Genomic DNA, 13070 nt, shown 5'->3' on the forward strand with positions numbered 1-13070 from the left:
CATACACACACACACACACACAAACAAAGAAAAACGAGTAGATAGAATAGAAAAAATAGAAAGCTAGTGTTTGTTTTTTGTTGTTGTTTTTTTTTTTTTTTAAATAAAGAACAAAAAAAATGAAAAAGATAAATATAAAGTAGAATTATAATAGACTAGAAAGTGTTAGAGTTAGAGGGTCAAATAAAGGTGGAACAGATGTGTTTTTTAGTCGTTTGGGCAGGTGGTGGAATGACATCAAGAACATCATCTTACGATGTCCTCATAATACAGGTGTAAGCTACACACAACACAACACACATGTAATGCATATAAAGACATGAACAATACCTTTAATATATTAAACCTTTTGGCGCCAGGGTTTTTTGGAAAAATCAAGATTTCAAAAGCTTGTGGCTTGAAAGGGCTTAAAGATAGAGATCTACTGTAAATTAGAAAAATGTTGGGCGTAAATATACTCATCTAATTGGCATATTATGACGTCATCGGGGGCGGCCATCTTGAATTTCATAATATTCAGGAAATAGCAGATATTGAACTGATGTTTGAACTTATTTGCATGTTTTTTTTTTGCTGATTTCTTTGATGACAGCAAGACGGATATTATTATTATTATCCGTCAACAATATAGGCGCCTACTTTTAGTGATGCAGTGCGGAGAGCCGCATCAGAAACTTGCCACGGTGCGGCTGGTGATTAACCGTGATCAGCTCTGGTGGCCGCGTCGGAGCCGTAACGTGCCTCAGACATGTGCAGTGTAAATAAGGGGTAAGAGATTTATTCATGATAGTGTTGGTAGCTTCACTGATTATAACGGGAGGGTTTTTAAAGAGCATATAATACTCTCGCTAGACTGAAGTCAGTTATGATATTCTTTGGTAATGTAAATATTCTTTGCTCATTTCTGTTATATAACTGAGGAAATGTAACTGTTTGATTAACTGCTCGTCGTCAAACATTTCAAGAATATTCTTCCTCTGTCTCCTCAGCGCCATCACAAACCCTACTGGCAACTCCTAACCACTTGAGAGACCTCTCGAGCTGTCTTAAATAACTGGGAGAGTAAGAGTGATTCTTAGCTTTAAGAAATTTGATAACTTGATTTTATACTTAAATTTGAAAGTATGAGTAAATTGAATGAATTCTCAGCACTTAAGACTAAAATGGCACTTTGAGAAGCTTGATAAATACGGGCTCAGGAGGTTTCCAAATTGATGAAACTCAAACATGACTTCTCGGAGGGCATTATGATGATATATTCTTCATGTATGCTCTCATGCTTTTTTGCTTGACTCTTCTCCGTATTCCAGAAGGAAATCTCCCTTATCAAACTCAGTAACACTGAATACAGCTCTCCATACACAACAAGAGAAAAGAAAAATCATCACTGTAAATAACATAATTGGCCTGAGACAGCTTTATTAAACAGATTAATTTCACTTAAACTTGGCTCTATCAAACAATTTAACTCACCTTTATAATCACTGATGCATCTGTCTTCTGAAGTGATGACAATATGGCCTCCTTCAGTGGCTTGGGCTTTCTCATTCAGCCATTATTTGATGTGTCAGCTGTCATTGAAAAAAGACCCTCAATAATTCAGACCATTGCATTTAATTTTACGTTACTCAGCATGTTTGTTTTCAGTATAAATGTTATAACTGGTAGTTCTTTTGGTACAGAGTCCATTTTATTTTATTCAGGGGTAATAAGAGCACTCCTTGATCTCTTTGTTTCTCTTTAAACAAAGATAACTGTAGTAATATTGCACAGTAGCAGGTCAGGATACTGTACTGCGTGGGAAACCCTTCCCTTTCACAGACTGTAGTCATGACAGCACATTGTTACGATGGCTTGACTATTTTATGTTACAGTGACTATTGTATTTAAAACACAAACAAGGTTTTGATTTCTTCTATTGTCCTCATTTGTAAGTCAATTTGGATAAAAGCGTCTGCTAAATGTAAATGTAAACGTACAACTCTTAACATTTAATTTGATTCAAGCATTGTTAATGAACAACTATTACAAATTACATGCTGATTTACATTTGTTTTCTGCATTTTAAAAAATAAATGTTTTGAAATGTGAATGGAGAGTTGTTGTGTTTTTTTTTTAACTAGGTATAGTCATGCTGCGTTCATGCCATATCGTAATTACCGTAATTTCGAGATGACAGCACGTGACGTTCTACTCGGAGCTGTTCACATCCTCGGACTCGGAATTATGCTTTTCTACGGCAACACTATCAACGCCTAAACAGAGCCTGCGGTGGTCAGGTGGTACAGTGGTCACGCAGTGGTGGACGAAGTGCACAAATCAAGTACTTGAGTAAAAGTACAGATACGTATACTAAAATATTACTCCAGTAAAAGTACTCCTTTTTAAATTTTACCCGAGTGAAAGTACAAAAGTACTCAATTTTTTTATGTACTTAAGTAAAAAAGTACTGATAGATATGAATCTTGCGATTTTATATAGGCTACTTAATTTAATTTTATATTAGCACATATTTTTTATAATCCTACTGCTCAAAATACCTGGGATTTCCCCAAAATAACCACTATATGGAGTCAAGATATATTTGTGTTGTTGATATGGACTACGTTGACGAGAGATGTAGTAGGTCACGCAGTGGTGGACGAAGTGCACAAATCAAGTACTTGAGTAAAAGTACAGATACGTATACTAAAATATTACTCCAGTAAAAGTACTCCTTTTTAAATTTTACCCGAGTGAAAGTACAAAAGTACTCCATTTTTTTATGTACTTAAGTAAAAAAGTACTGATAGATATGAATCTTGCGATTTTTATATAGGCTACTTAATTTAATTTTATATTAGCACATATTTTTTATAATCCTACTGCTCAAAATACCTGGGATTTCCCCAAAATAACCACTATATGGAGTCAAGATATATTTGTGTTGTTGATATGGACTACGTTGACGAGAGATGTAGTAATGTTCACGGTGAAGCTTACACGGCGAAGTACCTGAGAGAAAACAGATCTGACCATTTTCACCAGTAAGAAAAAAGTGTTTTAAAGCTTGTTGTTTTGCAGAACATCACAGTTATATATGACATTAGAATAAGGCCTGAAGTTAGGAAGAACATTTTAAGGAAAATATAATTATATTTTCATAATAATTTTTTTCTTCTCAAACCTTGTCTGTGATGTAAAAACACCCCTGGCCAAATACCCCCAGAGGGCATCACTTCCCACTTTGATCATTACTGTAGTTACCATGTTCTGAACATCACAGCCTTTCTTTTCCCCCCAGATGTAATCTATCTAGGTGGTTGAATAAAAATCAATCGGATCATTCTAATTCGTGAATGAATCGTTTGGTGCGATTTGCGAACCGATTTAAAAGGGTCATTGAAAAGAATCAGTTCCTTCATGAATCAGACACCGCTTCTGCGTGTCGGAGCACGTGATATATTATAAGGAGTAACGATATGTTTTATGAAAAGTAGTGAAGTAAAAAGTACGATCTTATGCTTTGGAATATAGTGAAGTAAAAGTACAATTTAAATTTAAACTACTCCAGTAAAGTACAGATACTTGAAAAATGTACAAAGTAAAGCTACTCCGTTACTGTCCACCACTGTGGTACAAGTCGTAGCTCTCAGAAAACCCCATTTCACAAGTTGTAATTACGAGTTCTAGAAAAAATAGAAGTTAGAGTTAGAGGGTCTCTCTACGAGGACGTGAACGTTTTTTACAAGTTGGAATCTCGTAATTACGGGAATTCCGATATGGCGTGAACGCACCTTTATTGTCAATGTTCCTCTGATCACAGATTCAATTAAGTTAACTAAACTTAAATGGCTTAAGTAAATAATACTTAAATAAGTAAGGAATACATTTAATATATTAGTAAATAAGACTTAAATTAGACTTAATTTAATTAATTCAATTAAGTAATCTTAACTTAAGGCAACAAGTTTGCACAAATTACTTTGTACAGTGCTCTGCGTAATGACTTTGTCATTTCAGTGCTTATCTCCATTAATGAGAGTGGAATATTTAATGTAATTGTGTATATCGTAATGAAAACAGATTTTAAAATCATTGTTTACTTCATACTTTTCTCACTCCAGGAAAAAAAGTTTGTACGTATGGTCTAGAGTGTCCATGTGACGCGGAGGCCTACATATTTATGGCAAGTTTATTTTTTATAAATCCCGATATGTGTGTGGAAAATTGTGTACGTATATTTCTATGCATACGCAACTTCTGTCAGGACCACTATCGTCAAAGATGATTGACAATTAGCATACAATTTGGATTGGCGTTATGATTCTGTTCTGGGCAAGAACTCCCTGCGCATCCATGCAGCCTAGCATGGATGAGAGCAGGGAGAGCAACGATAACCCCCCAGGGTAAACAAAACAGAACCAACATAAATGTATTGCAGATATTGTTAAAGTTCAATCATTTTATATACACATTTTAGAATTTGTCTGATTCAAAGGAGAATCAGAAGGCTGAATCCTGACTGACAGAGGAGGCGCTGGGGATGGAGGAGGGTAATTAGCTATTGAGCAATGCAAAAACTGCTGATAATACTTAGGGACCTTATATATAAATGCTTAGATAGGTGTCGTATTCCTACAGGTAGATGGGGATCAGCTGAGAGTCAGCTGATGCGAGCCTGACTAACGTGACCTGCCAGAACTAACGCTATGCTTGATGTTTATAAATGAAACCCCAGATCATTTTGTAGAGGTAACATCCTTATGTCATGGCCATGCAATGTGAAGTTGTGGCCTTGAGATCCTATGTTAATACTTTTTTGTCAGACTTTATTCAAAATAAAATGTTAATAATCACAGGTTGCTGTGGTCATGCAGATTTGGTTATGCATAAACTCATGACCATGATAAAAGAATGTTGTTTGCTCAAAGTTGTGACACCGAAAAAAAGATGTTGATCCCTCAACACGGTATCTTGAGGCCACGACTTATTACCATGTTCTTACGATGTTTTCTTTCACCACAACAAAACGGAACATGAACAGAAGTGAAGTGAACGAAACATGTCCTTTCCCAGTCACCATAGCATTCAAGAGAATGAGGAACATGTATGTGTTGGCTTCAAGCTGCAAGCCATTTACATCATACATATTGGAAACTTCTAGCAAGACCACAAACTTTGCACCTTCAGTATCTTTGCTTCCAAATCTAAAGCCTAACAGAGGACAGTTGTGGTCATCAGCTCAGATGTGGGTTTAGAAGCATTGTTTTACTACACCCAACTTGAACATTGTGAAACTGCTCTGCTTTTGCAACACAAACCATCTTTGATTGCAAGGAATCGTAGAGCAAGTAAAAATGTTTTGAGTAAAAATTTTACAGCATCACTAGAATTTTTACTTTTTACTACATTATGAGAACTGATATCTAAATATCTGATATTCAATACAAGTTTATTTGATAGCACTTATTATTGTTGATTACCACAAAAATTCATGTCCACTTGTCCCTCCATTTCTTAATAAAATAAAATGAAATAAAAATCTTGGATTCAGTGAAATGTAAACAGTGTACAATTACGATGAAAGTGAATGGGGCCAATCCATAAATGTTCAAATACTCTCTGTTTTAGTAGTATAACCACAAGATGTGAACAACGTGCGTTAACACCTTTTCTGTGTAAAGTCGTATCCAATTTTATAACTTTGTTTCCATGACAATGCCATAAACCCTAAAACGACTGTAAAAATGGTGATTTAAACCACTTTATGACTCAACTTGCAAGTTTTAACAGAATAATTAATGTAGGTGCTTTTACAAAGTGATGAGCTTCAGATTTCTGAAATATCTGAAGATCCTTCCAAAAACTGGCCCATTCACTTTCATTGTAAGTGCCTCACTGTAACATTGATTTTTAAAAAAAAAAAAAATTCCCCCCCCAAAGGAAAACAAGGAACAATTTTGTGGCAGTTGACATTATGCAACAAATGCTGTTGATTTATCTGAATTCAGAGTTGATAAGAGGTTAAACAATCAGTCATTTAGAGCCATTTCCACATTTAATGCAGACTTGTGGTCCGATAAATGTCTCCACCCCCCTTTAAAGTATATTTATACAGTGTTTTCTCAGTAAGAGCTCACTGATTGTCTTCATGATGACCATCATCTCTCTGCTCCTGCTAGCCTCTATGCTGCCACACTTGACCTTCACTGGTAAGACAGATTGACTAAATTGTATTTTGGTCAATTATTGGTGAATAAGAAAGCTAACAGCGCAATCTCTTTCAGCTCATGTGGGTGTAGTGAACGGCAGTGAAGCAAAACCCCACTACAGACCTTATATGGTTTCTGTCCAGGCTTTTGGGCAACACTACTGCGGTGGATTCCTCATCTCTGATGAGTTTGTCTTGACTGCTGCACATTGCTGGAAAGGGTAAGAGTTTTGTTTAGTCTAAACTGCAATGTTGAGTTAAAACCACCTTTGATTGAAAAAACAACTGCAGTGCAACCATACAGTGTATCATTTTCATAAATGAGCATCATGACTCAATAAATCAATATTTCCAATGCACTTATCAACAGATTTGGGACTCGGATGGTTGTGGTTGGTGCTCATGACTTAAGCGACAGTAATACTTTGAAGCGAATCGGAGTGAAGGACTACTTCCCACATCCAAACTACAAAATTAGTCCTATTCAGAATGACATCATGCTTTTGAGGGTAACAACCTGTTTATCTGTTCAAAACAATATCTGATCAGAAACACTAGCATAAACCTAACTCACACTATGAGAATTTATCATTATTATTTTATTTCTTGTATTATTTCTTTATCACATAATCAAAGGATTTAATTAAGATTGACTTCTTGAGTCTATTTCCTACAAAATATTAGTTTATAGAAACAAAAAATGGGCCAAAAAAAAATATTAGAACATTTTTGTTCTCTTTTTAAAGAGGTACTTAAAAAAATTGCAGTATAATCAGCTGTGGTTCAGTTTTATAAAAGACTAATAAATCTCTCTATTAATAATGGTTGTTTTTGAATTACAGCTACAAGAAAAGGTCAAAATAAACAATGATGTTAAATGGATAGCATTACCAAAGGATGGAGAAAATGTTCAGGAGAACACTCTCTGTAGTGTTGCAGGCTGGGGGGACCTGTGGACTGTTGGGGAACCGAGTAGTCGTCTAATGGAGTCAAACGTGTATTTAATGATTAACAGAGAATGTTACAATAGGTGGGGAGAGATTTACTACTCGCTCTCACAGATGATGTGTACATATGGCCATGGTGGATTCTGCAGTGTACGTACAAAAGATGATCCATAGACTTGGTTTTAACTGATATATGGCACTTAAGTAATGTGTTGATCTGTGTTTCTTAACAGGGAGATTCTGGGGGTCCTTTGGTTTGTGGAGACACTGCAGTTGGTGTCGTATCATATCGTTACATTGCTCTCTGCAATTCACCTGAGAAACCTAATGTTTATACTAAGATTTCAGCATATCTTCCATGGATCCACCAAATCATTAGATATATTAAGTGAATTCATGAAAAATTAAAAAGGAAGACATATTTTTCTTGAATTCTTCCTTAAACCTTCTTTCAATAAAAGTATCACATGGCAAGGATCAATCAGTTGAAGTGTCGTCATTGTCACGACCATACAATTTTACATGGCGGGCACATGTTCAAAGTCATTTCACATTAGTTCATTTAGTTGCCATCTTGGTGATGTTCTTTAATAGACATGCATGTATGGCTTATATCTACTTGAATGAGGGCGGGAAAATCCTAAAAAAACTGGTGGTCAAGATTATTTTTTTGATCAAATAAATATAATAAAAATAGGTCTAACAATCAACTTCTGCAATTTCCTTAACTCGCCACTAGAGATTAGTTGTCAGTTTTCTCTGTGTTTTTTTAAAGGGGTCATATGATGTGATTTTAATTTTTCCTTTCTCTTTGGAGTGTTACAAGCTCTTGGTGCATAAAGAAGATCTGTAAAGTTGCAAAGACTAAAGTCTCAAATCCAAAGAGATATTCTTTATAAAAGTTAAGACTTGTCCACGCCTACCTAAAACGGCTCGTTCTAACACGCCCCACATATCTACGTCACTATGTGGGAAGATTTGCATAACGCCGCCCAAATGTTCACGCAAAGAAAGAAGGCGTAACTTTTATTCTCGCTGTAGTATTGTTGCCGCCGCCGCCATGTCCTGAAGACGCTGTGTTTCGTTGTGAAAGTGAAACTATTTTGTTTGGTCTTCAGCCTCTATGCTGCCACACTTGACCTTCACTGGTAAGACAGATTGACTAAATTGTATTTTGGTCAATTATTGGTGAATAAGAAAGCTAACAGCGCAATCTCTTTCAGCTCATGTGGGTGTAGTGAACGGCAGTGAAGCAAAACCCCACTACAGACCTTATATGGTTTCTGTCCAGGCTTTTGGGCAACACTACTGCGGTGGATTCCTCATCTCTGATGAGTTTGTCTTGACTGCTGCACATTGCTGGAAAGGGTAAGAGTTTTGTTTAGTCTAAACTGCAATGTTGAGTTAAAACCACCTTTGATTGAAAAAACAACTGCAGTGCAACCATACAGTGTATCATTTTCATAAATGAGCATCATGACTCAATAAATCAATATTTCCAATGCACTTATCAACAGATTTGGGACTCGGATGGTTGTGGTTGGTGCTCATGACTTAAGCGACAGTAATACTTTGAAGCGAATCGGAGTGAAGGACTACTTCCCACATCCAAACTACAAAATTAGTCCTATTCAGAATGACATCATGCTTTTGAGGGTAACAACCTGTTTATCTGTTCAAAACAATATCTGATCAGAAACACTAGCATAAACCTAACTCACACTATGAGAATTTATCATTATTATTTTATTTCTTGTATTATTTCTTTATCACATAATCAAAGGATTTAATTAAGATTGACTTCTTGAGTCTATTTCCTACAAAATATTAGTTTATAGAAACAAAAAATGGGCCAAAAAAAAATATTAGAACATTTTTGTTCTCTTTTTAAAGAGGTACTTAAAAAAATTGCAGTATAATCAGCTGTGGTTCAGTTTTATAAAAGACTAATAAATCTCTCTGTTTGGTCTTCCAAAAGAGGACGATATCCGCTTCGTCATGCCTAGAGCTGATCCGTGCTGGTCGCTGAAGAAATACATCAATTTCGTGCTGTGGAACGCCGGATCGGCTTTCACCGTGGACGAAACGGAGTCCAGCCCGGGGTCGTCACATGCGGTTGCCACAAGCCCTCCGGACGCTCCTTCGTAAAATCCGCCGGACTCAAGCCGGCCTCCACATATGATGTTTTATTAACAAGGTTCGGGAGGAGTGCGTCAGATACTTAGCCTAATTAACACAGGTGGAGCACACTCAAGTTAATCAACACCATGATATAAATACAGCTGACTTACCTCTATCCATTGACGGTTATCAGCATCCCTCCTCCGCCCCATCTCCTCACTTTGAGTTCATACTACACTTATACGGGGGGTACTCTAGGTTCGGGCCATTCCCGAGCTCGGAGCCCTTCCCCGGACAGCACGCCAAATATGCATTACCATACTTCAGCTAATTATATGTAAGCCAGCCGGACAAGGCATCACAGTATGGTAGGGGCGTAACATTTCTGTCACACGCATGAGGTATTCAACCAATCACAACGCACTGGATAGCTGGCCAATCACAGCACACCTCGCTTTTCAGACCGATGAGTTTGTAAAACTCGAGCGTTTCAGAAAGGCGGGGCATAGATGAGAAACAATAATGTACAGTATGTGGAAAATAATGTGTTTTTTTAACCTTAAACCGCATAAGCACATTTCATTACACCAAATACACAAAATAATGTTCTTTTTAGCAACATCATATGACCCCTTTAATGGCCTACTACTACAGAATCACAAAGTAAGGCTTGGTTAGATTGTAAGAACTGCATGCAGCTACATGCTCTACGTGCAAGAGAAAAGAGGAACATGTGTTTGGTGGCTTCAAGCTGCAAGCCTTTTACATCATATGTTAAAGAGTTTGTAGAAACTTACCAAACCACAAAAATTGTTTCTAACCGGAAGCCTGGTAAATGAAGTACTCATACTGAGTTTTGAAGTTCAATTACTGACTTCTGAACTTTAAACAAAAACTGTAAATTCATTTTGTATCTCAATTTATAGCAAAAAGCCAGTAGGAAGTAGACTTATTTAATGTAAACTATTCCTCACAGCATCTTTAATTCATTGTACATTACTTTGGTTAAGACAGCTTAAAGCATATATGTTTCAGAGTTAAATTGTACAACAACCATTAGGCTTCTCCACACTGCAAGGTTTTATATCTGTCTTGTGTCCTGCTGTTGTTGCAGAGTGCCGTTATATGTGTATATTACCATCTGGGTCAGTCCTGTAGTTCTGTGGATTTTGGACTGAGCAGGTTTGTTGAAGAAAATGTTGAAAAAAACAGCTAGTATAACGTAATAATCCTATCCAAATATTTCACATGAAAGCTTATTAACATTTTATGTACAATATGCAATATTACTTCATGGAGACATAAAATCCACCGACCTGTGCAAATAAACCATCTACAACCCCAATTCCAGAAAATTTGGGGAAAATTGAATTGACAAAAGTACAAAGAAATTACTTCCAAAAGTTTTAACCGACCAACTTAAATGTGTTTTCTTAATATAAACAAATTTTGATGTTGATGGCTGCAACACACTCCAAAAAAGTTGGGACAGAGGCAAAATGGTTATAGAATATCCAAATTAAACTGTTTTGAAATGGTTCACAATACGCAGGGTGAATTGGTAATAGGTGGAGGATCACGTTTGGGTATAAAAGAAGCATCTCAATCTTTGCAATCAAAGCTGGATCATGGCTCATCACTTTGTGCCAAATTTAATGAGAGAAGTGTCAAACAAATCAAAAATCACATTTCTCAATGCAAAATAATATTGTGAAAAGATTCAAGGAATCCAAAGAAATCTCAGTCTGTGTAGGTCAAGGCTGGAAATCTCAGGTGGTTGTGCTTGACCTTTGAGCCCTCAGATGGCATTGCATAAGAAACCATCATGCTGTCGTGTTAAATATAGCCACATGTGCTCAGGAGTACTTCAGAAAACCGCTGTCACTTAACAGTCTGCTGCTGCATCAAGAAATGCAACTTGAATATCTGTTACTCAAGGAGAAAGCTATACATCAGTGCCGTTGGGTTCTCTGGGCCAGAGCTAATCTCAGATAGTCAAAAAGTCCACATTTCAACTTGTTTCCAGGAAAAATGGATTTCGAGTTCTCAGTCCCAAAGACCAAAGGGACCATCCAGACTTTCTTCAGAGACAGATGCAAAAGCAAACAACTGTCATGGTATGGGGGTACAGCAGAGCCAACAGCATGGGTGACTGGCATATGTGAGAAGGTACCATTGGCATGGAGGCATATACTGGGACTTGTACAGAGACATATACTGCCATCAAGATGATGTCTTTCATGAGAAGTCTGTAGTTATTAGATCAAGACAATGGCAGGTCTCATTCTGCATGTGCTACAACAGCGTGGTTCGTAGACACATGTGGATGTGACTGGCTATGTTTACATGCAACCAAATAATCAGTTTGTAATCGGATTGACGTCATCATGCCGGATCTGGGTCAGCGCCGCCACACGCTCGCGTCATGATACTGTCGTGAACACATATCCAAAGTGACGCAGTAGAGACGAAAATGTGGAATAAAGTCGTTATTTTTGTTTTCTTTGCGCAAAAAAGTATTCTCGTAGCTTCGTAACTTTACAGTTGAACCACTGATGTCACACGGACTACTTTGTCGATCATCTTGGTACTTTTTTGGGTGTTTTCTTAATATAAACAAATTTTGATGTTGATGGCTGCAACACACTCCAAAAAAGTTGGGACAGAGGCAAAATGGTTATAGAATATCCAAATTAAACTGTTTTGAAATGGTTCACAATACGCAGGGTGAATTGGTAATAGGTGGAGGATCACGTTTGGGTATAAAAGAAGCATCTCAATCTTTGCAATCAAAGCTGGATCATGGCTCATCACTTTGTGCCAAATTTAATGAGAGAAGTGTCAAACAAATCAAAAATCACATTTCTCAATGCAAAATAATATTGTGAAAAGATTCAAGGAATCCAAAGAAATCTCAGTCTGTGTAGGTCAAGGCTGGAAATCTCAGGTGGTTGTGCTTGACCTTTGAGCCCTCAGATGGCATTGCATAAGAAACCATCATGCTGTCGTGTTAAATATAGCCACATGTGCTCAGGAGTACTTCAGAAAACCGCTGTCACTTAACAGTCTGCTGCTGCATCAAGAAATGCAACTTGAATATCTGTTACTCAAGGAGAAAGCTATACATCAGTGCCGTTGGGTTCTCTGGGCCAGAGCTAATCTCAGATAGTCAAAAAGTCCACATTTCAACTTGTTTCCAGGAAAAATGGATTTCGAGTTCTCAGTCCCAAAGACCAAAGGGACCATCCAGACTTTCTTCAGAGACAGATGCAAAAGCAAACAACTGTCATGGTATGGGGGTACAGCAGAGCCAACAGCATGGGTGACTGGCATATGTGAGAAGGTACCATTGGCATGGAGGCATATACTGGGACTTGTACAGAGACATATACTGCCATCAAGATGATGTCTTTCATGAGAAGTCTGTAGTTATTAGATCAAGACAATGGCAGGTCTCATTCTGCATGTGCTACAACAGCGTGGTTCGTAGACACATGTGGATGTGACTGGCTACGTTTACATGCAACCAAATAATCGGTTTGTAATCGGATTGACGTCATCATGCCGGATCTGGGTCAGCGCCGCCACACGCTCGCGTCATGATACTGTCGTGAACACATATCCAAAGTGACGCAGTAGAGACGAAAATGTGGAATAAAGTCGTTATTTTTGTTTTCTTTGCGCAAAAAAGTATTCTCGTAGCTTCGTAACTTTACAGTTGAACCACTGATGTCACACGGACTACTTTGTCGATCATCTTGGTACTTTTTTGGACCTTGAACGTGGTAGTTACCTTGCTGTCTATGGGA

At 37.3% G+C, this 13070-nt stretch overlaps 1 protein-coding gene across 1 annotated transcript; it reads left to right on the forward strand.

Annotated features, from left to right (window-relative positions):
* The first annotated feature begins 6136 nt into the window (after positions 1-6136).
* Positions 6137-7532, forward strand: LOC107571372 (cathepsin G-like). Its single transcript, XM_016257692.1, has 5 exons — positions 6137-6194; positions 6270-6414; positions 6564-6702; positions 7036-7290; positions 7374-7532. The coding sequence occupies exons 1-5, from the start codon at positions 6137-6139 to the stop codon at positions 7530-7532; spliced, it is 756 nt and encodes a 251-aa protein (XP_016113178.1).
* The last annotated feature ends 5538 nt before the right edge of the window (positions 7533-13070 follow it).

Source organism: Sinocyclocheilus grahami, unplaced genomic scaffold, assembly GCF_001515645.1.
Source record: "Sinocyclocheilus grahami isolate Dianchi unplaced genomic scaffold, SAMN03320097.WGS_v1.1 scaffold1587.1, whole genome shotgun sequence".
Lineage (NCBI taxonomy): Eukaryota > Metazoa > Chordata > Actinopteri > Cypriniformes > Cyprinidae > Sinocyclocheilus > Sinocyclocheilus grahami.

Bases quoted from the DNA above. Each gene is read 5' to 3' on its own strand.
- LOC107571372 (XM_016257692.1), top strand. From the start codon at position 6,137: ATGACCATCATCTCTCTGCTCCTGCTAGCCTCTATGCTGCCACACTTG. The intron at 6,415-6,563 runs GTAAGAGTTTTG...ACTTATCAACAG, and splicing joins GCTGCACATTGCTGGAAAGG to ATTTGGGACTCGGATGGTTG. The intron at 7,291-7,373 runs GTACGTACAAAA...GTTTCTTAACAG, and splicing joins GCCATGGTGGATTCTGCAGT to GGAGATTCTGGGGGTCCTTT.